The following is a 27,562-nucleotide window of genomic DNA, read 5'->3' on the forward strand; positions in this document are numbered from 1 at the left end:
AACCTTGATAAATTTTCTACTTTAGGGTTAGAAAGAGGGTAGTTGGGAAGAAAATGAGATGAGTGACTAGTAATTTTATATATATTTTTTTATCCTGTTTGAATTATTTGTGAACTGAAAATGTTTTAATTCATTATTTTACTTGAAAAGTAACTAGGTTTAATTGATTAAGTAGCTGCTTAATCGGATCAGTGAAACTTCACCTTGAACAAAGTTGAACTCGAATACTCGAAAACATTGTCCTTGACCACATTGCCAGTGTGACACTGAGAGGGACTGTCGATGACTTTAAGAAGTATAATTTAGCTATACTTATTTGTGATTCAGAACAGGTAGGTTTGAAAAATTTAGTTTATAGTTTTTATAGTAACATGAGGTCTAAATAAATGTTATTCTTGAGGTTAGGACTTGTATAATATTTTTTGTAAATATTAAAATATTCTAAGTTGTAATTAATATGCTGTATGAGTTGAATTAGGAAAATCAGTACAGACATAAGCACAAAGATATCGCTATATTCACTATTGAAAGTTATTGTTAAACACATTTTGGTGAATAACCACATCGACTTTATCTAGACTAACATAGTTTTAATTTTTATTACAATGATTAGAAACGTTTTAGACGTTCAAGTGTTTAATGTGTTGCAATAAATGTTTTATTTAAGGATATCTCGTAGAGATGGTATAAATTATAGCTGTAGGCTCACAACTATGAAGTTGCTGTTAAAAAATGATAGTTCTGTAGATGTGGTCCGTGCATTCAGCTTTAATAAAATCACAAGTATTTTAATAGTACACGAGTTCAAAATTATACACATTCATAGTAATTTGTTAATAATAATACCAACAATAGCTACAAATTATTATGTTTTTAGTTTTGTTTTTCTCTGAAGTGTTCACAGCATAGGTGTCATTTGATGATTCATAAACAAAACACTACCATCAACAGACAGCACACTAAATATTAATGTTGAATCATTAATTTTTATTGTAAGTGGGTGTTACCTTGTTTCATTAATGTGTTTAGTCTTTATCTGACTAAAAGTATATCAAAGAATAATAATCGTACTATAAATGTTTTTAGAAATAACAGTTGTGTGAAGTGAGAAGCACACTTACCATGGTTTAACTAATCTGTTCTGTGTTTTATTTTTCTCTAGTTTGTGTTTAAAAGTAGTAGTCTTTGAAACTTTAGTTCTATAAAATAAAATATCAACACATAACTGGTGTTAGAAAATTGATATAGTCAGTAATTGATGTAATTTTTTGCATATTTGGTCTCTTTTACATGTAGTGAAATTATTAAACCAGTGTATTTAGCAAAGTAATAATTTCTCTTTTATATGTTTTTTCTAAAATGCCCAGATACTTTCTTCTGTGTGCAGTGAAAAGCATGATTTACATTCTCTATTTAGTTTATTTCATGTTAAAGTTGCACACCAAGAGATATGTTTTGCAGGTACAGTAAATAATTAAAAATAATGAAACTTGTTAAGTTTTGGTCAAAAGATTTTCAATGAACAAGAATAGAGATCTGTACATAAGAAAGATTAAAGATATAAACTTGTGAAGAGAGGGTTAAAAACGTTTCTTTCTGGATTACAGGAAAATTATAATTCACTTTTATTGGAGTATTTTAGACTGTAAAGCATCTTAAATGGAATTTCCTAAATGGTTCAATAGAAAGGTTAATATTAATGAATGTATAGTGTGGATTTATAGAAGATAAGGTTAGTAAACTTTAATGTTTTGTTTTTTTCTTAAAATGTAATATTTGATAAAGAGTTTGGTAATTTTGTAAACTTTAAAAGGTCAAGAATAATGTTGGCTCTTAAACAGATTCCTTGGGAACCTTATACAGGAAAAGGAATGTTTAATACAATGTTCAACAAATTATTTACCTTTCTTTTTACTGGTGAACAAAGATATTTAAGCTGTTCAACTATGGTAAGAATGGGGAGAAACACTTGTCAAATAGTATTTGTTAAAAAAGAAACTGTTTTGGAGAAGAATATAAACTTGTTTAGAATAAATCTCTGAGTAACATCCTGAACTCTGTAAATAGAAGATGAAACTTGTACTTTTCAAGTGTTTTGATGATTAGGAAGTTCCTGATAATTACCTCTGCCACTTGATGTGGCTGGAGGTTATTTCCCCCCCATTTGTGTTTGTTGACAAGATTTCTCTAAAATAGCTGAATGCATCATTTGGGTTGGTGTATATTTGAGTATGACCTAACTCAGAAGTGATTAGTTTTCAGAGGGCTAAGATCAAAGGTCATGAAAATAAAATTACTGTCTGCCAACATGGGGGGGGCAGTTTTTCACAATATTTTTGCTCTATATTTCAGTCAAAAATGATCAGATTTTGAAGAAACTTAGTAGAAACATGTAGAATACTATTACTTGTTGTTATACTAAAAATGGTCCATGTCTAATAATAACAGGCACACAGATGTATTTCCAATGTTTTGAAAACCAAATATGATGAACATTGCCTGGGGAAGGTATGTGCACTACTGAGTGCCCCTTACGTTGTAAGTGTAATTCTTCTTAAGAAAGGGTTGAGTGTGTAATAAGGATATATGGCTATTTTCACTGTTGTCAAAAATGGAAGGTCATAATGAATAACATAATTTTAGGAAAGCTTGCTCGTACTGTACTAGTTAAATTTCATTTATATTTTGTCTGTTTCACTGGTTTATAATGTTGGTATTTTAACTTGCAAACTATTGAATAAAATCTTGTTTAAAAGGTGTAGATCAAAGATGCCAAAACAGTATTTTAAAGGGGTTTAAAGTGTGAATAGAAGTTTATCTATGGAAGGTAGAAAAACTACAGGTGGTTTGGTTCAAGTGTTTGATACTTGTAGCATTATAGATATATATCTGTTATTTGTAAGTCCACTGTTGTGCTAGATAACGGTGACAGAAGATAAACTTCTGAAATCAATTGTTCTCACGACAACAGGTAAGTCTCATGGCACAGAATGTTTTTCTGTATACCTAAAATCAGTTTGTACATTCATGGTGAAAATACTGTTTGCTGAGATTTGTACTAGTGGCTGATGCTTTGGTTTTAACTATTATGTTTACTCTGTTATGCACATTTTAACACGTTTATTGTTACTTGTACCATTTTGCGACTGTTTATAATACTGATTAATTAATGTTTCTTTTTTTCTTATTACGTTTTGTGAACAAGAAAAACAACGTTCATAATTTCTTTGTTGATATTGAGATAAGACTAGGAGAATACTTCATTTCTTTGTTTTCTATAAATACTTTGTTTTGCATGTGAATGACCGTTATTAAAAAACAGACAGTAAGGCAATGAATGTAAGTAGAAACTTGTATCTGTGTTGATAAATACACCTTAGCACCGGTTACGTTTTTCTGGGTAGCGTTTATACTTGTTTTATATTAGTACGTTTACGTTTGAATGTAACTGCTATACTTCGCTTCACGCATGCGTGCAACACCTTTTAAAAACCCACGTAGCAGCAGATAAACTTGAAAAGGTCGCGTACCTTCGACACGTTGGGTTTAGTAGGCGGTGTTAAAGTTGTAAGGAAGAATAGTTGATAAAGTAGAAAGAAATGCCAGTCGAAAAATAAAATTGTAGACTTATTATATTTTTATTATATATACGTATATGTTAAAAATGTTATACGTATCATGATAGCGAAATCATCGAAATTAATGTTATTACTATAAGCAAAATGCGTGTTTCTGTAAGTTATACTGATAGACATACGGTGTAGTGCTAACGAGTCGAGAGAGTTTAAAAACATCTGTGTATAACATTGATTCTTCGGAATTTTAATGGAGAAATATTATTCGTAAGATAGTAAAAAAATATACAGTTATTGTAAATTATTAACTTACGAATTTATACACGTTTTACTAAACGCCTGTAATGTTTATTTAAAACTGGAATTAAGATTTTAAGAACGATTTTTTGCATACGTTCGTGTAGCTAATATGAAAACTCGTATTGTTTTGTTGTTTATTCTTTATTTCAGTTTTAATCTAACTACAGTGGAGGATAAATGTCAATTATTGAACATTTCGAATTATTCGTTCTAATTCGTGCGAGTAGTTTTACAGTAGATGTTGGTTTATGTTTACATGTTATTTAAAGACTTGCTAAAAGTATTATATATTTGTGTGCTAGAACTGGTACTTACGGACTTCGGTAATTTTGTCAGGTAATTAGTGGATAGAGTTATGTTTGTCTTGAAATTAGTGTACTTACCAAATCATATGTGGTTGGAAAGCTCCTATAAATCAATAAATATAAATATATATTTTTAGGCTGTTTTCCAACTTTAAACATTTGTAAGGCTAGACATGACCAGGTGGTTAAGGCACTTGGCTCGTAATCCGAGGGTCACGGGTTCGAATCCCCGTCACACCAAACATGCTTATCCTTTCAGCCGTGGGGGCGTTATAATGGGATGGTCAGTCCCACTATTCCTTGGTAAAAGAGTAGTTCAAGAGTTGCTTGTGGATAGTGTTGACTAGCTGCCTTCCCTCTAGTCTTACACCGATGAATTAGGGACGGCTAGCGCAGATAGCCCTTGTGTAGCTCTGCGCGAAATTCAAAACAAAACAGCTGTAATGTAGTTTGGCAGGAGGGGAAATTGATGTCGCACGGTGTGGAGAGTTTACCAAGTAAAAACCTTCTCGAAATTTTCGGAAGCGATTTGAACATTACACGAAAATTAAACTAGATGAAATGAAGATTGATTTTTGCATTATTGTGTTTGTTAGACTTTCTATCACTTTCGGCCAGTTACTTCAGTTTTGGTTGTATTAAATTTGTCTTAACGAAGTATTATGGTTATCGAAAGATAAGAAATTACTGTTTAGTGAAAGTAAATCTTCAGCCAGTGAATATTAGTATATTTAACCATAGTCCATCGACTATGTGTAAGGATGGTCAAGATGTTCAGTAGGCATCTTATCAATATACGCGCTAAAATTCAACAATAACATAATTTTACTATAAGAGATGATTACCACTCACTTTCGTTTGTTTCTTTACCCGACAAACCAGAAAGGATGTAAGATACCGTCGCTCAGATTCCAAACCCGAAAGTGAATTGTTCATCTTTCTTCTTGTAGATTACAAATACGTTATTATTAATGTCAGTTTAAACCAAAATCCACTCTGTAGGTTTCTGGTTGATGCACGATGTTGTCGTTTAGTCGTGGTAACCAGGAAAAAAAAATCGTATTTCTAGTATAAACAATCATATTACTCCTGGAAGTAGCTTTCTAAGAAACATATTGTATATCTTTAAAAAGTTTAAGTATAGGGTGAAACAGAAATTACTAGGCAAAAACAGATGAACATTAGGTTACTGTAACATGCAGAATACTCAATGCTTTGTACATTATACAATCAGTGTCTCTAGGGATCCAAACCATATATATATATTGTATGAAGTGAAGGGAAAGAATTCAACGTACAATGTATTAATTTTTTATTACACACATCCATCAAGTGCACTTTAAGCCAGGGTAAAAAACGGCAGAAAAAAGCCGTAAAAAAGATTTTGTAAATGTAAAATATTGTATGGGTGGAGTACCAAATATAATGTAAGCAAGAATTAGGTGATTTATACAGCTATATATATAATCATAAATCTTAAGCCATAAACAAAACACGTTAACATGGAACAAAATACGCTGCATATTTTTGAAAAGGATCCTAGGGGATACTAAAATGTATCCTAGGTTTTCGTGGTAATTGTGGAAGTAGAACCCACATTCCGGTGGGGATGCACCGTCTGTCAGTCTTAGACTCCAATTTGATAGTCTCTCAAAAGAAAATTAGAAATTAGGAGAGCGAGATGTGGGAGTTGAAGCCCACATCTATATCATCCTTCACTGCCTGCAGACAATTATGGGAAGGTGACTGCTCTCCCAAGTTAAAATAAGAAAAAGATGAAAAGTAAAAATAAAGTACTACCATCCGATCATCCCTACGTACTGCCAATATTAAAATTTAATGTTACACTGTAAAATGCGAATTTGACTTTAGTTGAAAGTTGCATATTCCTATCTGTTGGTATGCAATTTTTTTTCATAATATCATGGTCATATAAAGGTTAGCGTCAGTGTATTCTAACTAAGAGCCTTGGACCAAAGTACAAGAAGAACCAAGTTGAGTCTGAACACGTTTTAATTATTATTCTCTTGTTACGAGGTCGGTCGATTTGGTAGACCACATAATCATTTTGTATTTGGGAATGTTACAGTAACATTAAATTTTAATATTGAAAGTCATCTTGGGATGATCTATATACAGCTGTGCCATCCATGTATTTTTCGTTTACAAAATGTTTTAAGCTCCGCTATTGAAAGTGGACCCCTGAACGGAGGTTATGTTTTAACCTCTGTGTGTATGTTTGTCAGCAAGATTTCTTCTAAACGGCTGAATAGATTTGGACGAAAATTGGTGTACATATAGACTATGTCACAACTTGGAGGTGATTAGTTTTCGAAGGGCAAATGTCACGACAATCCAAAAGTCCCTGTCTCTTAACATGAGGACCGATTTTTCAAGGTTCAAATAAGGTCATTGCTTCGTAGTTGAAGTGCACCCTCTAGGTATTATTTTCCTCATTACGTGTACAGAATGATATTATGTGCACATGTTTACAATTTTGTATTACGTGTAACTGTATGCGTTGTCACCATTTTTTCCCCGTAGTCGGGCATTTCTTTGGCTTTTTATTTGTTCGATATTTATTTATTAATATACGATTTTCAAACGTAAAATTAATACCAATTTATTGTTATGATCAACAGCTGTTGTATCAAGAGTTATTTCAGATTTGTGAACGCCAGTCAACAATAACATGTTAAACAATAACAAACGTATACGTTTTAGTGGTAATTGTATTTAACATTATAGTACTGTAGCTTTAGAGAGAATCTTTAATCCTTAAACAGTAGGAATGTTGTAAGTAGCAGTATCAACTGAGAGTGGCCGCCGTTTAAGGGTTATTTGTGTGTACGTATCTTTGTGTTATGGGCTAAATCCTGATGTTTTAACGCTTACAGTTAAGTAAACTAGCTTAGCTCTAACGTTTTCCACACATTGTATAAACATTAAATACTTCGTAGATGTCGCAGTGTTTCTCGCAAGCCGTGATGTTAGCTTTACAGTTAAATGATTTCATTTAAGAATTGTGTAATAGACGTACGTGTCTTAATTAAACCTGTTTCTTATGCTGTTAGGACAAGTGCGTCTACTGTGACCGTGTTGTAATGTTCTTCTGATGCCAGTAGTGATGCCTACGAGTTATATGTTTGCATTTCGTTTGTACGGTTGCACCTTGTAGTTGGAGTTTATTTTTTAGCAGGGTAATGTTGTAAGGTAAGTTAATATTGTTTTTTTCCTATGCGCCTCCTTACAGCTTGTCGTCAAAATATGTTTCGAGTTAAAAAAATTGCGTCAGCATTACTTACATTGTTCAACTCTTTTACTTATTAAGTACTTGTTTATTAGTAGGTAAGCACAAATATACGTTATGGGCTATCTGTGCTGTGGTCACCAGGTGAATGGAAACCCGATTTTAGCGTTATAAGCCCTCAGATTTGCCACTGTGACAGTAGAAGGCGCAGGATAAATTAAATAAATAAAAATAAATTTATTTTTATTTCATCTTAATTACTTCATAGAGAGATTGTCACGTGTCATTTGTCTTTAAAATTGATTCACATTTAAAGTATGCCTGTTTCTTGAAGTTATAAAGTAAAATTTTTAGGGGAAATTTTTCACTGGATTCAGCGTTAACCACTAGACAGTAAAACATTAAATTTAATTTATATCAACATATTAAGAGACATTTATTGAGAAAAGAAGTGTATAGATAAAAAAACAACAAATAAATATGCAGTTTGAAACAAAGGTTTCGTGAATTTACCCTTTCTGGGCTGTTTTTATTACAGTACTTTATATCTTACCACAACTTTTAGTTAGTGTCTTGTTGTATACAAGTTCTTTAGAAACTTGGCTGTCTCTGCTTGTCTATAATTCACGTGACCGCACCGTAACAGTTGGTCGTGAAAACTGATGATGGGTAACCACTACGTATGTCGTATCTCAGCCGTCCTGGTATCAAACGAAAGGCCTAAATGCTAAAACTAGATATAGTAGGTATAGTATAATTAACATCTCATACTTTCTGTTCACACACCAGAACTGATGTTCTTTCCTGCAGTCACCAGTTTCCATAAAATATTGTCATTCCTCAGTAGTATTCCCATTTGTGAGTATCTAGTGTCGATTTTATTCAACTTCCGATTTTTTATGTATTCAAAGCGAGTCTGGTGTGGTCAGTTAGTTAGAGCGCTTGACCCCAATTTGTGGGATACGGGATCGAAACCCTTTCAACAGTGGTACCGTTATAATGTGACCGTTGACCTCACTTTGTTGATAAAGAGCAGTCAAGACTTGGCTGTAGATGGTATTGTTGGTGTTCCCTTCCATCTAGTCTATCACTTCACAGTGAGGGTCGGTCAGCATAGATAGCTCTCGTGTAGTTTTGCTAGTAAATTCAACAAATAAGCTCAGTTTATTGTGTTTGTTAATTAACCAACTTCATACATCGCACGACGGACGGGTAAATTTTTTTTTTCACCAAGCAAGTGTCTGTTTTAGGCTGAGTCATGCTTTCAAAACTGTTAAATACCAGTCTCTTGAGTGTGTCGTTTGTTCCCGGATGTATGAGAATTATGCGGCAGTGACTGTTGAGTAAGATGACTGAGTGGTTTCACAGCATGTACCCGTAAATATTCTGAAGTTGTGAAATCCCATGTTCGAGGTCGGAAATACCCGACAGTCATTTTTTGTAAGAGGTTTTATTAACAAAGATATCACGGTAGTTTTGGAAATACACTATGTAACACAAATTTTGTTCCTGAATAGCATGTGATTTCTTAATTGATTGTGTTGTAAAAGTACAAAAAATGACCATTATTCCCTTCAAACTTTGTTTTTGTGACCTGGATAACTAATTTAGAAATTAACCTATTTTCTATGTAAACGGGCAAATTTGCACATTTTCATTTACATAAGGTTTGAATAAAACAACATATGAATCACGATTTACATGTATTTATACTAAACTTATACAAAAATGTTTAGAAGTGAGTAGTTTTTCGAGATTTGCGACTGTAATGTAAATCACTTTCACGTATCAGCCCCCAAATATAGTCTCCTATCATGTTTTTGTTATACGCTCCCAGGTCACAAAAGCAAAGTTTGAAGAGAAAAATGTGTTTTCCATATACTTTAGGCAAAAGCAATTGGGGAATAACACTTTCTGTCCAGGAACAAGAAAAAGTAAAAATTCTGTTACATAGTGCAATCACTTTAAAGAAACTTGTAGTCATGACGCATGTCTGGTTAATATTCAACATCCATGTATTATAATATCTGGTACAGGCGTAAAAAACAGTTTTAAACCTTAGGTATGACAGGACTATAAAATGTTTATTGTAGGGTGTGAAGGACATTGTTGTCGTAATTGTAAACTGTATATATAACTGTCTGTGCGTATGTCTGTTCCTTACACGTTTCCATATGTCTTGATCAATCAAAACCAAACTTGACACACTGATATAGGTTGGCTTGAGGAAGTTCACGAGGGGGTTTGAACCCTCATGTTGTTTTATATTGATAAAATTCTTAAACATTTTACCTTTCTTTTTAGTACTGGGCCTTTTGCGTATTGTTATTACACTGTTAACGTCTGTTGTGTTAATATAAAATAAATCATAATATCCCACCCTTGTTACAAAGTTTTTATTTCACCTCTCAAACCTTCAGCTGATCCACCATAAAACTGGACTAGCTAACATTCACCTTCGCTTACAAGGTTCGTGGATAAACCATAGTTTACTGTGTTCTTCACCTTATATTTTCCTGTGTATACACGTTTTTTTTTTTATATACACACGTTTTTTAGCAGGCTGGAGATACCGTGTTGTCGGGAGGAATGTTGCCCGGGGCGTCGCAGAACTACAGTTGCGTAGGGTAACTCGGAAAGTTAAGCAACTAAAGATGTCTCTTTCTTTCTTTTGTAATTTTCCATTAGTATCGAGAAATGTATGACGTAGTATCAATGAAATATTGAACATTTGGTTTTCATCTTCGGTTTCACACACGTTACGTATTATTATTTATCCCGGAGCAGTCTCCGGTTTACCATGTTAAGTCTTACGGTTTTAAATCAACAGAAATTTTAAATTTAAATGTTACTTGAATGTTGATACGTATCAAACTTACAATATTTGCCAACAGGGTTGGTACACACAATTTTCTTTCTTAGCACAAACATATTTTAATATCCAAAAATACAATTTATACCACTAGTTATTAGAAATAAATATTTACTTACAAAATTGTTACGAACTCACAAACAACATTCAATCTTCTGTGTTTTTATGGAACTGAATGTTGTATCTACAACAAGCGAATTCATTTTATGTTAATACACAAATATACTTCACTTGAAAGGAATGCTAGCTAGCTCTATTATTGTTTGGCCTAACGCGGTTTATAAGCTTGCTTTTTACCGAGGAAGATATCTAATGTCATTTGTAGAAATGCTAACATCTGAAGTTGAACGGTTTGTAATGTTCGAAATCTATAAACGTTTCTGGTCAAGTATTTATAGTTTTCTGATTAGTAAGTGTTAATCACAATTATAGCTCTGGAGACTTATAGTATGCTTACTGTAGCAAACCAATAACATTCTGTTATTGTCTCTTTGCGTGTTGCTTTCATGCTCATTAGACGAGATTCTTGAAAATTTAGCTGACAACAATACTGGTAGTCACAAGTATTTTTACATACATCATATCTTGTAGATTCTTACGCTCGAGAATCTTCTACAAAATTAGAGAACAGGCGGAACGTGTTTAACAATATACATCACATGCATTAAACTAAAACAAACGTAGATATTACAATAAATGTATAACTGTAAATCCGTTACAAACTGTATACGCTAAAGTCTTGTATTTGAAAATGATATAATATATTTTTAAGTGGCATGAATATAGAATATCATATTATTAGCCCAATAATAAGACAGAATAACCTATATTGTCTTTAAAAACTTTAAATACAGGTAAAACTATAGAGGGCGTACGTCAGTCGTTTTAAATGAAAATGGACCATTTTGGGCAAAGGAATAGGGAATAATATTCTTCATGTGTCCACCAAGTTTCATCAAGAACGGACCATTTTTGAGTTAAAGTAAAAACTGTGTGAAAAATCGATCTCTGTGATAATAGGGAGTCTTTTGATTTTCGTGACCTTGACCCTTCAAAAAAACTCGCCACCGCTAAGTTAGGTCATAGTCCAAATGTTATACCAACTTTCTTCCAAATCCATTCAGTTGTTTTTGAGAAATCTTGCTAACTTGTAAATGCGCGCGCTCGGGGATTAAAACATAATGCTCGTATCCTTGCGCGGAGGAAGTAATAGGTTTTTTTCTTGTTCAGCACAAAAATTATACGATGGGCTGTCTGTGCTGTGTCCACAACAGAGAAGATTCATCACATGGTGAAAAAATACATGCTTGTTAGTGTAGTTATTCCAAAACCTCATTCGCACACCGTTACCTGACTTCTGCAACAAGAGATACGGGACCTACAGGGTTAGTGACTTGTAGTGGTAAAATGAAAGAGGTATGTTGTCGAAATCGAAATAACCAAAACACTTCGTGATAGGAGGAAATGGTAAAAACTGTTTCCTCGTGAGGAGAAATTAATAACTAACTTGGTTTGTGAGTAATATGTAATAACATCTGTTTTTAAGCGGATTTAAGGAATAAGAAAGCAGAAAAGCTGATTAAAATGAAGAATGCGTCAGACAAAGACAAGTCACTCAGAAAATTAGGTCAGACGAATCCGGAAATATATCTTCCATGTGTTAGTCGTGAAACAGATCTCTATTCGAGAAGTTAGAAACTTCTGTGATCAGATCCTGCAACAGGAAGTGACACCTGGGAAGTAACTTAGCACATAACTTCACCCGGATTTAAGATATTGTAATTATGAAATACATAGTACGTTTAGGCTAAATTAATAATTAGAGTGGTTGAGTTAAATGCATGTTCCTCTAATCAACACTAACAATCTAAAAGGCTTTTAGATTTTTCGATAACGTGACATACTGACGCAATTAATTTTCCATTATTATTCAACGGAATATGTGATTATTCATGCCCGGTATGGCCAGGCGGTTAGGGCGCTCGACACGTAATCTGAGGGTCGTGGGTTTTAATCCCCGTCACACCAAAACATGCTCGCCCTTTCAGCCATGGGGCTATTATAATGTGATGATGAATTACACTATTCGTTGGTAAGAGTGGCCCAAGAGTTGGCGGTGGGTGGTGACGTCTAGCTGCCTTACCTCTAGTCTTGCAGTACTAAATTAGAGAAAGTTAGCGCAGGTAACTCTTGTGTAGCTTTGTATGAAATTCGGAAACCAAACAAAAATGATTATTTATCTGTTAATTTATTTTCGCCAAAATGTGAATTTCGATGAAGAAAGATGGCGTTATGGACAATTAAAGTTGCAACAAACTAGTTTTGCCGAGTTCACTGTCATAATGAGCGAAGCTTATAGATAAAGCAAGTCTCGTATATTGGTGAATTTAGTTGTATAATTATTTAGGTATGGAAACTAACTTTTTTTTATGTATGTTTTAATATACAATACCAGTCTTAATAGCAGTATACGTTTAAATCGCACGTGTCGTTATAACCGATGCACATAATTCTAACGAAGACGTACAGTTTTCTTGAAAACAAAATGAATTTTGATTGTATTTTTATGTGTAAAACGCACACTACAGTTGAAATTATTACTTAAAATGAAAAATAAAGTAGAAAATATCAAAACAGGAATTATTTGCTTATCAGCATACTTTCAAATCGGTTTTATGTTAAATGTTAGTAGTACAACTTAGTAAATTAAAACACAAACCACACCTTCATGTAGTAGCTCAGTTTGTAATTTGATGCAATGTTCCCAACAGTACATTTTCAAAATTCGCCAGTTTTATCTATTTACAAATGAAGAAAAACATCGAGTAACTTGTGCAGAATTAAAGTGCAAAAAAACAAATTTAAGGCTGTTATGGGGCATGCCCAATACACTTACAGATGTTTGGAGTTCGATATACGTTTCACATACGCGCTGATTTATTAGGCAGAGATGACCGACCTAATAAAGTAAGTGTTGGATATTTTCATACAGAGATAAGGGTCCGGCATGACCAGATGGGTTAAGGCGTTCGGCTCGTAATCCGAGGGTCTCGGGTTCGAATCCCCGTCGCACCAAACATGCTCGCCCTTTCAGCCGTGAGGACGTTTTAATGTGACGGCCAATCCCCACTATTCATTGGTAAAAAGAGTAGCCCAAGAGTTGGCGGTGGGTGGTGATGACTAGCTGCCTTCCCTCTAGTCTTACACTGCTAAATTAGAGACGGCTAGCGCAGATAGCCCTTGTGTTGCTTTGCGCGAAATTCAAAAACAAACAATACAGAGACAAGGCGTAACTAACTTTCGAGATGGGGGGTCATGTGGTGGGCGTGATTAGTCATGTCACATTTGTACCAAGTGAATACAAAGACGTAAAGTGCCTCTGCATCAAGTGGTTTATATCTTAAAAGATACTTTTGTTAGACTCGAGGCCCACAAGGTCCGAAAATGTGCATAAAAATAATGTTCTTTATTCCAAGGCCGAAAAACACTGATTGAAAATATTACCCTGTGTTATTCACTTAAATTATGTCATAAAATTGATCAGTTAATGGCTGACAGTCAACTAATTGATCGTGAGAAAATAAAAATGAGTAACTTTGTGTCAGCACTTACATAAAGTCGGGTCTTTCAGGTATTCGCCATGCCTAAATCACTTTCTCTGTAAATAACGTTAATTTCAATTCATTTATTTCTGTTTTTGAGATTGGTGATTTAAATTAAGACATTTTGGTGTGCATTACATCGTTAGAACCAATGCGCAAAACAAATAATATTTTTATTACTATATCGTTAGTACCAATAAACGGTGAGCAAAACGTTTGTTTTTATTACTATATCGTTAGGATCAGTGAAAAATGAACACTACAAATAACATTTTTGTTACTACATCGTTAGGACCAATGAATACTGGGAAGCACAAATGAGGCTTCAATTTAAGAAGGTTTAACTGCTAACAGAGAGTGACAGAAAGCCACCGAGCCTTCTATCATATCTAAAACTACTGGAAAAAAACTTTATCTCTGAAACTGAGGAATACTTTCGTACAGAAATGGTGACTTTTCAGTCCTTCCAGGAGTTAATTTAAGACCGTGACTAGTGATGAACTGATAAACTGAACGTTTGTACTGACGATTAGATAGGCATTCGTGTTCTGCATGACTTTATCAAAGTTGCTATAAACAACTTTCGATTGTTCGTGTACATGTATGAACCATTAAACAGACTATTACACGCTAACTAGTAACGACAAGACATCTCCCACCCACAGTGACTATACAGTCAGTCTGAAGGCTTGTAACATTAAGTTAAAAAATCTTAAGTCATATATTATTATTATTCATTTATAATATTTCTCACTCCCTTACACTAATAACTTTTATAATGTTTTACACACATCATTTTCAACACGAATAACAAAAGGTGACTTGTTGGATTTCATGTAGGTTGCAAGCCTTTTATTAGAAACGTGTACGTTTTAAACACATTATAATTATAAAACTACTTTATTTAGTGTATTAATACCATAATCGTGTTTTAACCACGTGACATTATAAAACATTTCACTACTCAAGCACTATGACGCTTACTTTTGAATCGGGACGATTGCACGGTGCCTGAATCCATGTGCTGAGGGAGAGTGATAGAGTTTGTGTTAGGTGGTCTGATAGAGCTTTAATAGTGGATACGGGATATCGCAGCCAGAAAGTGTTCTCTGATACTGAGAATTTCGTTGTGAAAGACAATTTACGCAGCAAAGTGAATAACATATTTTATTTATCTGTTTCTTTCGTATTTGAAGTATGTGGACTCAGCTCCAATTTCTGGCGTAACAATGGTGCTCCGGCGTCATCCCCACCCCTACCCTGACCATAAAACTGTCAGCTTTGTAGAAATAAAAGTACTGATTCATGAGCGTTGAAAGTAAATCTGTACATGCATATTGACCATATGGTGAAGGATCTAGTATTTAGCAATTAAAAGAAAAAAATATTAATTTCGAATTAATGACTAGGCTTAGTTGATCGTATCGGCTGCTGGCCACATCCTCAGTTGGTATCCCAACCTTATTGTGAGTACTTGGTATCTTACTCTACGTATAAAGTTGTATTCTAATGAAAATGGAACTTACAGTATCAAGATGTGCTTGTGTTAAACCTACATTTCTGTAAAGAAAAATATAATATTATCGTTAAATATCTGATGAGAAACTTGATTGTATCTAAGACGTTTAATATTGTAAATCTGTAACTGTGTAAGCTAGCTTTCTTGGAAAGTGTATCTCTCATCCTGTAACTGTGTAAGCTAGCTTTCTTGGGAAGTGTGTGTATCATCCTTTTTGTCAGTGGATTACGTCATATATTCATTTCATCAAATTTAGTGAAGTTAGATCTTGGTACTTGAGAGATTGAAAACAACCATAAGGAGGTCGAGACGAGGTCTGTGTTATAAAAATGACGTTTTGTCTTCCAGGAAGTAAAAGCCATCTTGTAACTGTCACGTGAACATTAGTGAACAGTTTGGACAAAGAGTATTCAAAAATGTTAAACGCCACATCTCTGGTTATAAGAGGGAACAGTGGGTGTAGTCGAAAAACCACGGATGTGTGAATATTTCGTGGAACGAGTGTCTCACTGGTATGTAAACAAAATCTATGAAAAACTCAGCCCAACTTGCTAGCCCGTTAAATTTTAATTCATTAAGAAACGCCCTGGTTAAAACTTATTTCTATACCTTGCGTTATATAGATGTCGGTGAACTTTTTGGTTTTACTTCTAATCGCTCTAGGTACAAAACATGAGTTAAACCACATCTGTCGATTGAGACTACTTACACAGAAATAGTCAAGCCACATCTCGCGTCTGGAGCTATTTACGTAGGACTAGCTAAAACACATCTAACGTTTGTTGAATGTGAAACAGAGAAAAGTATTGTTAGCAGACGTTCAACATCAGTGGGTAAACATGAAAAATTAGGGATGTCAGATTTATGAACACTTTCTTTTTGTCTTTAAAATAATATTTATCACTTGTCTAAAAACATGTTATACCAACGGAATAGATAACCTGGCCTAGTGACGATATGTAGGGTGTCAGCCATAATTTGTAATTTTCTTCCTCATGGTATTCTTATTCTAAATGTAGTTTTGTTTTATCATTGTTTTCGTTGACGTATCCTCGTCTTTGTTTCTTATCTCTTTCCTGTCGCCAGTAAACTTGTAGGTTTATTGTTAGACTCGCTTTGAATGATGTCCACGCTACCTGGTAGTGAATGAAGTGCAGTATGCAATAGACTTGTAAAAATAATATTTAATAGATTAGATTTTAATTATGACAGTCACAGTTGGTATACACAAGAAATTTGGTATAAGTACAGAACAATACAAGACGTTTAGAAATGTTTTACTTTCTTAGGTTGGATGAACATAAGACCAACCACCGTATACACCTACTTCGACTTGATAATAAATTCAGGTTTCAAGAATTGAAAAGTTTTTACTACTGTGAGTATGGATATTTGATTTCTACGAGGTATGCTGATATTATTTTACTCAAAATGTGATAGTTTTTGGAATGACATTTTATTAAGTTATCTATTTTACTTTGTTTTTGTTTTTTCGATGTGTCAAAGTTTACAGCAGTTTCACCTCCATATAAATAATCGATATTTGCAATGTGTATTTTTTTTTCGAGGAGTAGAGTATCACATTTATTATTTTGTTAACTTCCCCCCCCATGAAAATGTAATGTTATATAATTGAACTTTGATATTCCAAATATTTTCGTTTATTTTATGATTGTTTCAAGTTTGATGGGTGAACGACAGAACTATACGTTTAGGCTTTGACAGTTTTTAATTACATTAGGCCTATAATTTTTATGGTATTCAGCTTGTATATGTGACTTTTCGCCTGTAATCGAAGTATAATTTGGTAACTTTTAAGTTTTCGTTCACATTTGTAAACGAGTTAATATAGTTTATTGCATATTTTTTATTAACGCTTTTTAAAATTATTATCAAACTAAAATGTATCACTCTCACCAATTAAGACTTGTATTGCGTATGGCTCAATAGCTATCATAGGAATACTTGGAATAACTGAGTTTTAAAGCTGTGTACGAATACTGCTTGCTATCTGATAGTGTAGAGGGGTATATATGCGATATAAATGAAGAGATACTGGACGTTATTTCATAGTAACGTTTGATAATCCATGAAACCCTTAGTCATTTCTTCTATTGATAAATCCTTAGTCAGTTAATAAACAGTTCGTATCCTGTTAGATATATTTATAAATACTTAAACTGAGTTATGTGAAATAGGTTTATCTCAAATAGGCGTAAGTTAATAATTAGTCAGAATTAGAAGTTAGCACACCCTGAAATGATTCAACGGCAGGCCCACAATGACTTGTAATGTTAAAAACTGGGTTTTGATAACTGTGGTGGTCATAGCACACCAGTTGTTTACCTTTGCACTTAACGACATACAAACAAAAAGTAACACAGTAACTAAGCATTTTGTATTCCAAGGAAACGGAGAAATTAGGAGAATTTGATGAAATATAATTTTTTTTACATTTTTCTGATATAGTGTATACTGTATAAAAGTATTGCAAGCTACACTTTATTGGTATGGCCTTACAGAGAACAAGGAGTTATCATAATGTTCTTAGATATTAATACTGTAATTAGAATATAGTGATTTATTTATTGAGTACCTTCCCTTAATGCATTTTGGCCAAAATCACAACATCTTGTGAGATTTGGCAAGCTCGTCTTTAGTCCATTTACTAAGCTAACAAGACAAATTTATAATCATATTGAAAAACTACTGCTGTATGTCAGTACGGAGCGACGTAAGTGTGAGGACTGGTGTGTGTCGGTACACAGAGTGGCATAAGTAATACATAATATAATTGTATAGACCTGAGGTTGTAAAAATACATTAGCTACTTGACGGTTAACTTCTCGTGTAGGATCGTACATACTATGTACGTTTTATACATCAGGGTAAGCCTAACTGTGTACATTACAGAAATTATGCAGGTATATTATTAAGGTTAATTTTAATATGCCCAGTAGACCCCCTAGTATGTATTAAGACCACAGATGTATGTACATAATTTGTAACTTGCCATCTTCTGGCTTGACGTACTTATCAAAGCTGACAAGCTATGCATGCTAAGTAGGGTTAAGAATGAGCTATAACTGAAATCTGTCAGAGCCTAAAGTTCCCATTAAGTCGGAAATCGGCTTCTGTGTTTAGTTTCTGATTCTAAGGTTATTTTATTAATTTCTTTCTTCCTTGTATACTTTATTTGTTAATATTGCTACTGTTGTAAGGCATTTACTCATAAAATAACCAGTTTTAACTGCTATAGATACATATTTTTCTCTTGGACACTTTTTGTTATCCACGTAAGAGTTCTGATGCGTTGTTTTTGGACCTGAATATAAATTTATTTTTAATTTCAAATTTCTTATCCAACAAGAATAAAATATTTTTTCAGTTAGTAATGTATAACAAAGTTTAGTTGTACATGTGTCCCTCTATAAATTTCATTACAATAATACTACCAAAAACAATTGAAAAGGCTTTACTGTGGTTGTGCACATCTAATACCTTGTGTAACTTGTTGCTGCACAAAACTCTTTCAAGTTTCATGTTTTGTAACGTGTAAAACATTTCACTGATTTGATGTTTTGTTGTCATTTGGAATTTAAGACAAAGAACTGTAATGGCTACTCTTATTCTGAAGCTTCATTTCTCTGCAAATGTGAAATGTAGACAAGTAGAACACATGCTGCTATAATTTAACCACAAAGAGAATAACAATGTCCCCACCACCACCACCTTCTCTACCTCCTCCCTTACTGCCTCCACATGTGTCATCTCAACAATCTTTGAAGCTGCCACAGTCAAAAAACCAGCAGCAACCCAATCGCAGTGCCCTCTTAAGTGAGATCAGACAGGGGACAAAGTTAAAGAAAGCTGAAACAAATGACAGAAGTGTTCCTGTTATTGCAGGTAAGGATGATACACTGTTGTTTTGTTTGAACGTTTATCGTCTCTGTGTGCATTGACATGTTACCCACAACATTTAGTGGATTTAGAAACATAACTTGAATTAACCAGCTATGTTTTAAACACAGTAGTCATACATAAATATTGTTATAGTCATAACACCAAACTGTTACTTAGAAATATACTTTATAACTGCCTAAAACATGTGCATCACTAGTTCTAATATTGTTGAAATATATTGTTAAAAAAACGAAACTTGGACATCATAAGGTTTTCAGTGGAACATTTGTAATAATGTTTACAAACTAAGAAGGAATGTTTATTATGCTTTGTGAGTGTAAAAATAACAGTAATTCAGTTTATTGATTGTGTTAAAAATAGTATGAATATTTCTGATAGGTATTAACAACTTTTAAATCAGAAAAATACAATCTATGAACCAGGATCTAGGAAACCAAAATGGCTTCTGTTTTGTTTCCTTTTTTGCTTCCTAAAATGGACTTAAGCTGGCTTGTAGGGAAATATTTATCGTTTAAATACTGAGTGGAAATATGACATTTATGAAGCTGAGATGTGTAATAAACTCTTGGCTGTTAAGTTTTTTTCCCATGTGATGAGTTGTTTGGCAAAGTAGCTATCTGTGGTGGACTAGTTCTTTCATATAATATCTTTGTAAGTTGTTTTTCTGTAAAACAAATTTTATATGCTTATGAAACAAAGATCCCATAAAGATGTACATTTTGTACTGGTGTATAAATCAGAAATTCCACTGAGTTTGAAAACATCTACTCTTCTCAAGGGTTAATAACAGTTGTATAGCTACGATACGAGGAGCCTACTCCTGTTTCATTTTATCAGAAACCTCCCATGTGTATGACCTTAATTATATGACAGTTTTTAACATCGAGTATCAAACTTGAATGAGTGTCGTTTAAGTACTTGTGTTATAACAAAGAGCTGCCCTCGAGGTGTGGCAAAATGTTATTAGTATTTCTAAATGTTTGAACAGATTTGATGTATAATATGTATATTTTACTACTGCAGTGTGTAACTAGGTATTCTAGGAGGACTAGTGTTCTGGTGCTAAAAAATAGTAGTTTATTCAAATCTAACAGCTGTTTTCACAAGAAAGGTGTGTGGAGAACAGGTACAACATACTTATTAAGTCCTAACTGACTACATTAGTTGTTTGCATACAAATATTCCAATCAATAAAAATGGAATAACCTTCATTAGTTATTGTTAAACTGTTGTTGGTTTTAGTTGTATGAGCCACAACAGTATTAATACTTTAATTACCTTTTATTATAGTTGTATATCCACCAGAAAGATTGAGTTTGAAGATTCACTGTGTACAACTTTCAGGTAGTAAGATGATGAATGGACCAAAACAAACCAGTCCAGAAAAACATATCATACCAGTCGGGCTAAGTGGACTCTTTGCTCAAGGAATGCCTAAACTACGTCCTACAGGAGCAAGGCCTCAGGATACCAGTAAGAATACAAAACCTTCATGTAAAAAATATACATGGTGCCATACTTTTGCTGACATGCAGAAACTAATCTTTATTTAACAGTCCAAGCTTTATTGTAGAACTAATAAATACTCGTACAGTCAGAGTTTGTACTAAAAAATAAATTTAAGATTGGTTGTAAACATGCCATGTTTCATGAGAAGCTTGTGTCTTTTGTGGAAACTGAGTTTTTACATGTCAAGCCAGTGGTGCCAGAGACTGCTGATTGACTCTTTAATATGAAACTTGTTGTTATAGTTGCTTTTGTTGCAGTATTTACTGTCAGTATTAATGTTTCTTTTATTTCTAGTCAATAATTGATTAGATAAGTGGCATAGATTGCTAGCAAGAATAATCACCGTACGTAGGTACTTCAGTCGATGTGATGAGTGTACGTGTAGCTTTATAGCGGTTATAATTATCTTGACTGAACTAGGAACTTTAGTGTAAGAATGTTTTGCTATTTTTATCATTGTTGTGGCAAAAATTAAGTTTTTTGAGTCTGAAATTCTTTTGTTTGTTGGTAAACAATATCTTGTAGTTAGTAAAGAACTTGTGTAAGCACACACAGCCTTAGTGTACCACATGAATAACAAGGAGATTCAGATTGTTTTAGTGTAGTTTCTATAAATCACATCACATAACAGTAAGTTTGTTCTGTTTACATACTGTCATTCAAATTTTTCAGAAAACTCAAGTTACATTTTTATTTGTCAGATGGATTTATCAGCAGAGGCCCACCGATTCCTCCAAAAACTGTTATCAATGGTCCACCAATAACACAACTTCCTCAAGCTAGCCAGAGTCACTCGTCACCACCCAGCCCAAAACCATCATCTTGGAGGAATGTTGACAATAACTGCCCGAAGGAGCAAAATAAAAAGGTTTTACAGAACAATAGTTTCTCCTCTTCTAGAGGACCACCTCCTGCACCTCCCTCACCCAATCAAAAGCCTGTACTGATTGGTATGAGTGTTTCTAAATGTAATGGAACCCTTGACCAAAGACACAGTCGAACAGGACCTCCAGTTCCGAGTAAACCTCCTGGTCTTATGAGATCTGTTTCCATGACTTGCCTTGGACCTAAAGGAGTTCGTAAACCTCCACCACTGGTCAAACCTCCTCCTCCACCTAAGTCTTCTTCATTAATCCAGAATTATAAACCTCCACCACCTCCACATAAGCCAGGAAATGTGTCTCGTCGTCAAAGCTTTGATTCTTCTGATGTGCAGACAGAATCTCTTTCTTCCGTGCAATATACTGTATCAACTGTTAAATCTCCACAGACATTACCAAATAAGCTAAGCCAGAGTACATCCAGCACTGTGGAGGAAATAAGTTACCATATGACTCTGAAACCTAAGGAAAACTTATCTCTGTCACCTTCTCAACCTGCCCTCTCAGTGAGAAACATTTCAATGCTTCAACCCAACAACGTACGGCCTCCATCGCCACCAACTCCACCAGTTCGATGCCATCCGCCACCCCCACATTGTGTCACTACAATGTCTCAACTGAAAGTGTCTCCCCATCCTCACTCTTCAGAAACTTTGTTACCCCCTCCTCCTCCAGCTCGACACTCTTCAGTTAAAGTTTCACAACCAAATGTGGGTAAGTATCAAACACTGGGCTCATTTCAAACCATGTGTTGTATTTTAAAAATGGAAGAAAAATATTGTAAAAAGAAAAAAAGATAAGAACAGCCACTTAAAGTATAATATATATTTTTTATATTCTGTTCAATGTGCCTTAAACTCGCCATTCTTCCATTACCAACAAATCTTAAGAATGTTAAAATGTACGAAAGAAGTGTTATGGCAGAAAATGGCATTTGGCCATTTTTTAATGCATAACTTGTTATGGCAGAAAATGGCATTTGGCCATTTTTTAATGCATAACTTGTTTTTTGGAAGGTATGCTGACAGTGTATCGGGGATTTAATATTGGTACTGGAAGACTTTCTGACAGTGTATCGGGGATTTAATATTGGTACTGGAAGACTTTCTGACAGTGTATCGGGGATTTAATATTGGTACTGGAAGACTTTCTGACAGTGTATCGGGGATTTAATATTGGTACTGGAAGACTTTCTGACAGTGTATCGGGGATTTAATATTGGTACTGGAAGACTTTCTGACAGTGTATTGGGGATTTAATCTCACTTTCTGGTAATTGCTTGTACAAATGTGTTAACCATTGATGTAGTTATGCATTAAATTTTATTATATTTTCATCAGGAAGATTAGTAGCCACAGAGATTAACAATACCACATGTGGATTTCTTTCAGTCAGTTTTGAGACAAAGTTTGTTGACAAGTTTCACAGTCAGATGGAACTTCCTCCCCCTTGTAGTTTCAAGAACATTACCAAATCCTATCCAAGCAGATGTAAGTACCTGAGTGATATTGTTTTGTTGAGATTAGTAATCTGTTTGATATTGAAACTTTTGTACTATTTAGTATCAATAATTCATAGCAGCAGTAATTACAAAGTATATACTGGTGCTGTTAGGTCAATACTGAGCATTAGAAAAGCTATAATGGGCTTGACATTGTAAGATCTTTTCTTTACTGCAACAGTTGCATGTACAATAGGGTAGGGAAATGTTTGTTATACCACAAACAGAGCGTTTTAATCTACGGTCATTCAGAAGGTACTGTGCTAATGTCACTGGTACCTGACATGCAGGAGGGGGTTGCTAATTTTCTCTAATATTTAAAGTTTTTACAACAGCTGTAAATATGAATATAACTAATTACATCCTTCAAATGTCCCTGATTTTTCTGTAAACTTTATAATCGTTTTGTGAGCTTAGGTTAAACTCAGTGTAATTAAAAATGTATTGTTTCCAGTATGAATTCTGTTCCACAAGTGTATTATTGTAAGGACAAGACAACAATGGATAAGATAAATCAGTAATATTTATTTACGGGGAATACCTTTTAAATTATTGTACCTGATAAAACCTGAACAACGAGAATCGGCTATACAGTGTGACATATTTTGTAGTCGTAAGTACGCAAGTCTTTGTTCTAGTGGCTAGAAGGATAGGAATTTCTTTTAAATATATTTATAATCGCCATCAAAATACCAGAATGGCATGCTTTGCAGAAGTTAATTATGAAATAAATATTGAAAGTACTACAGATAGCTTTTGTAATGTTTCTTTTAGTTTCCCATGAAATTTGAAAAGGGATGTTGAGATAATTTTTCCATTTGTACCAGATATTTATTTTAATAACAAAATTATCCAGGAACGTCTCTTTTAAAAAAAAAAGGATGGCAATGTGATTGAATATTGAAAGACTGGGTTCTCTTCTCTGTAGTTCAATATTCACTAATTTGATTTCATTTTTGTCCTATTTTCAAAGATACATACACATGTTGTTCTTTTAATTTACATTTTATAAAAACTGGTAAAAAGTTCTCTATCTATTCCAGTATCTTCCCTTCTCCTTCCAAGGGGCTTTATAATATTGTGAAATATTGTTGTCTTTAGATATTAATTATGAAGGCTAGAAACGAGGGAACGCTGTTGTCTTTAATTGTTTTAATTTCTAGAAATGAGGGAACACTTGTTTTATAAGGTATGTAAGTTTCTATTAAGTTGTCTGTTTTGTTAGAAGTCCTAAATGTTTAGTTTGGTTCTGTTGTTTAAGTTTATGCTTCTTTGTTTACAGTTGCTTCAAAAGAAAATCAAATTCGTCGGCAGCCACCACCACCACCACCACATTATGGTATATTACATCCTGTTAAACCTGTGCTTCAAATTTCTGATAGAGCTTTTGGTAACTGTAGTGCTAATTGCTGACTGATTCTCAGATTCAGAATGTATAAGTGTTTGTGTTTTCGTAGCAGCTGTATAAGGTTCTAAGTGTGGACTCGTTAGTTAACAGCATTGGAGACCAAACTAAAATCGGATTTGTCTTTTGCTGGTCCATTTATTGTTTGTTATAAGTAATTCTGTTTGTAAGTGACATGGGTCAAGTATACTGTACAAAACTATAGGGCAGCTAGCAAGTGTTGTGTACTGAGTTATGTTACGTTTTACACTTGTAAATAAACAACTATAATGTGACTTCCATCCATCTACAGGTTTGATGTTTACAAAGTGAGTAAACATTTGCATCTGTACAGTGTTAATATTTGTTGAATGTGATATTAAGTGACCTTATCAAGATTTGAGTACATGAGATTCATGAAAAATATAATTTTTTTAAACTTAAGCCATGTAATGTTGTTGAGTAAAATATTTTGTGACTTTATGATGAGCTGTTAGTATAAACTCTTAGTGGCAGACTCCATATCACATAACTGTTAATAAGATTTTCTTAGCAATAAGCCAGAAGGTGGTATGTAGCTTCCAGTCTGTTAAGATTGTAACTCAGTAACTTGGCTGTAAGCCAAAAAGTATGTGCCTTCCATTCTATTAATTGATTTCAACTCGGCTATAAGCCAGCTGATAGTATGTTGTTTCCAGTCTATTAATTGATTGTAACTCGGATGTAAGCCAGAAGATGGTATGTGGCTTTTAATTTATTAAAATAATAGCAACTACTAATTTTGGCTGTGTATGTCTTTAGTATAAACGTGGTAAATATCCATAATATGGCACTAATAAAATCAAAAGTGCCTAAGAACAGGGAAATTAAACTTTGTTTCATTTCAGCAGCTCCTAAAACTTTCTTATTCAACAAAACAACAACATTCTTAATAGACTTGAATTAGCTATTAAATAAAGAGCATGTTGTGATATTAATATAGAATAAATAAACTGATATATTTAGTTGTTTTAATATATAATGAGCTGATGTGAATATATGTTAGTTTTATTTTTTTCATAATCTATTAAAAAATTACAGACTTTATCTTTTTATTCCCAATATATTTTTAATGACATTGACAGCTATTAGTACAGGGAAACTTAAATATATGCAAGGCTATGGTGCATCTATTAAAAAAATCGGAGGAATACTTTCAAAGAATGCAAAAATTAAATACTTGTCATAACATGAAGTTCATGATTTGTTATTGTGTGACGAGTTAACTGAACGAAATTGAAACAACTTTAACATGTTGACTGCCAAGTATTTCAGCTGCTAAGGCAACTCTGAACCAAGTTCAAAATACAACTTTAATGCTTCTTCATTCTGTAATTTTTTTTGTGACGCCATTTTGGATCAAAAGTGAAACAATTTGTAAGTAGTTCAAATGCGTGTCTTTAAAAATACATTGAGAACACAGTATTAAGAATGAATTAAACAATGTTTAATAGTAGCTCCATATGCCAATAGAATTAATGTTTTACAGACCATTGTGGAATAAGACAACTTTTCAGATACTAGTTATAATTTTGACTGGAGTAAGAAGGTTGGTTTTTCTTTTATAAATTTGCATCAAACTGCAAGTTTGTTTCATTTTTTTATTTTGATAACATTACTGGTATTTTAGTTTTTATTAAAAGCACATACCGAGCTTTTAAAGTTATGTGAATGAAAGTTATTAACAACCTAAGTGTTATTAAACATTAAGATAGAAACTTTCTTTTATTTGTACCTGTTTTATACCTAATCAATTTGCACCATATTCTTAGGTTTTTAATTTTATCGTAAGGGCTGGACTGTGGTTAAAACATTTATTTAGGTTGCAGTTTTCTATTTTGTTTTAAAATAGTGTGTTTAACCATACATTTTGTAGGGTTTACTAAAAAAAAAAACAAAAAAAAATGACAGTAAGGGTTGGCCTGTTTGTAAAGACAGGGCTGGACTGTAGTTAAAACATTTATTTATGTAGCAGTTTTCCATTATTTTTTTGTTTTAAAATAATGTGTTTAACTTCACACTTTGTAGGGTTCACTAAAAAAAACAAAAAAACTGACAGTTTATAGCAAACTATCTGATCAGATGATAGTTGTCTGTAAAGGTGTTCACTCTAAGCTTAGGTTACTGAAACTGTTGTTTGTACTCTGTTACTCTATTATTAGACATGTCATTTATACCTCAGCCCATGATTAGAATGTTCCACTGTACGAGTTGGCATTTATACACTTAGGTAGATTGTCCTATTGTTAAATAAACCTTATTTTCCAATGAGGCATTCACAGTCATTGTTACTATTATGACTTGTAAACATATACATTTAAGATTAATCTAAGCCTTCTGAGTTTGCTAAATATTGTGAAGTATTGTTGGGTTTACTGCCTAAAACGTTAACAGTGAGAGTTCCAACTGATGAAGTAACATGTTTTAATTGTTAAACGTAATAGTTTGAATGTCATGTTGAATAAGCTCTTCTTATGACTATATTTAGTTTTGATCTATATAAGTACCTTGCTTTAATCAAAGTTAATATTTATTGTTTGTTTATTATTATTATTAATTTAAATAAGGCAAATATGGCTAGAATACAGAGATAACGTATAATGTAACTTTTGTGCTAAAACAAACAATTGTCTGTTATAATACTGTTCCAAAATATTAAGTAAAGCAGATGGTCTTTGGGTTACCAGTGTTTTTAACAAATATGTTTGTGAAGATATCCTTGTACATTGATGTTAACCAGATATGTACATCTAACCAGTATCAGAAGTCTGTAGTGCTATCTTTGTAACAGAAACCAATAAACCTCTATAAAGTTGAACTAGTGGTATAAACCTTTGTTAAAATACATAAAAATAATTGTATGTAAAGACAGGGTTTGGACTGTTTGAGGGGCAAAAACTG

General features: G+C 33.4%; 1 protein-coding gene across 16 annotated transcripts; it reads left to right on the plus strand.

Moving 5' to 3' along the window:
- Nucleotides 1-27,479, plus strand: LOC143234432 (uncharacterized). 16 transcript variants are annotated; one of them, XM_076471803.1, is made up of 8 exons: nt 1-332; nt 7,255-7,393; nt 16,713-16,829; nt 19,027-19,329; nt 20,638-20,820; nt 21,558-22,451; nt 23,129-23,227; nt 24,521-27,479. In XM_076471803.1, exons 4-8 carry the CDS (start codon nt 19,137-19,139, stop codon nt 24,649-24,651), a joined length of 1,500 nt encoding a protein of 499 aa, XP_076327918.1. In that variant the 5' UTR covers nt 1-332; nt 7,255-7,393; nt 16,713-16,829; nt 19,027-19,136; the 3' UTR covers nt 24,652-27,479. The 16 variants fall into 16 exon arrangements, with proteins under 16 accessions (XP_076327918.1, XP_076327922.1, XP_076327915.1 ...); XM_076471807.1 differs by having other exon boundaries at nt 19,061-19,329; XM_076471800.1 differs by having other exon boundaries at nt 16,713-16,801.
- Nucleotides 27,480-27,562: the final 83 nt, after the last annotated feature.

Source organism: Tachypleus tridentatus, chromosome 12 (genome assembly GCF_004210375.1).
Source record: "Tachypleus tridentatus isolate NWPU-2018 chromosome 12, ASM421037v1, whole genome shotgun sequence".
NCBI lineage: Eukaryota > Metazoa > Arthropoda > Merostomata > Xiphosura > Limulidae > Tachypleus > Tachypleus tridentatus.

Coding starts and splice junctions, on each gene's coding strand:
- LOC143234432 (XM_076471803.1), top strand. CDS start 19,137: ATGTCCCCACCACCACCACCTTCTCTACCTCCTCCCTTACTGCCTCCA. Junction 22,452..23,128: donor AGTTTCACAACCAAATGTGG/GTAAGTATCAAA, acceptor GATTTCTTTCAG/TCAGTTTTGAGACAAAGTTT. Junction 23,228..24,520: donor CAAATCCTATCCAAGCAGAT/GTAAGTACCTGA, acceptor CTTTGTTTACAG/TTGCTTCAAAAGAAAATCAA.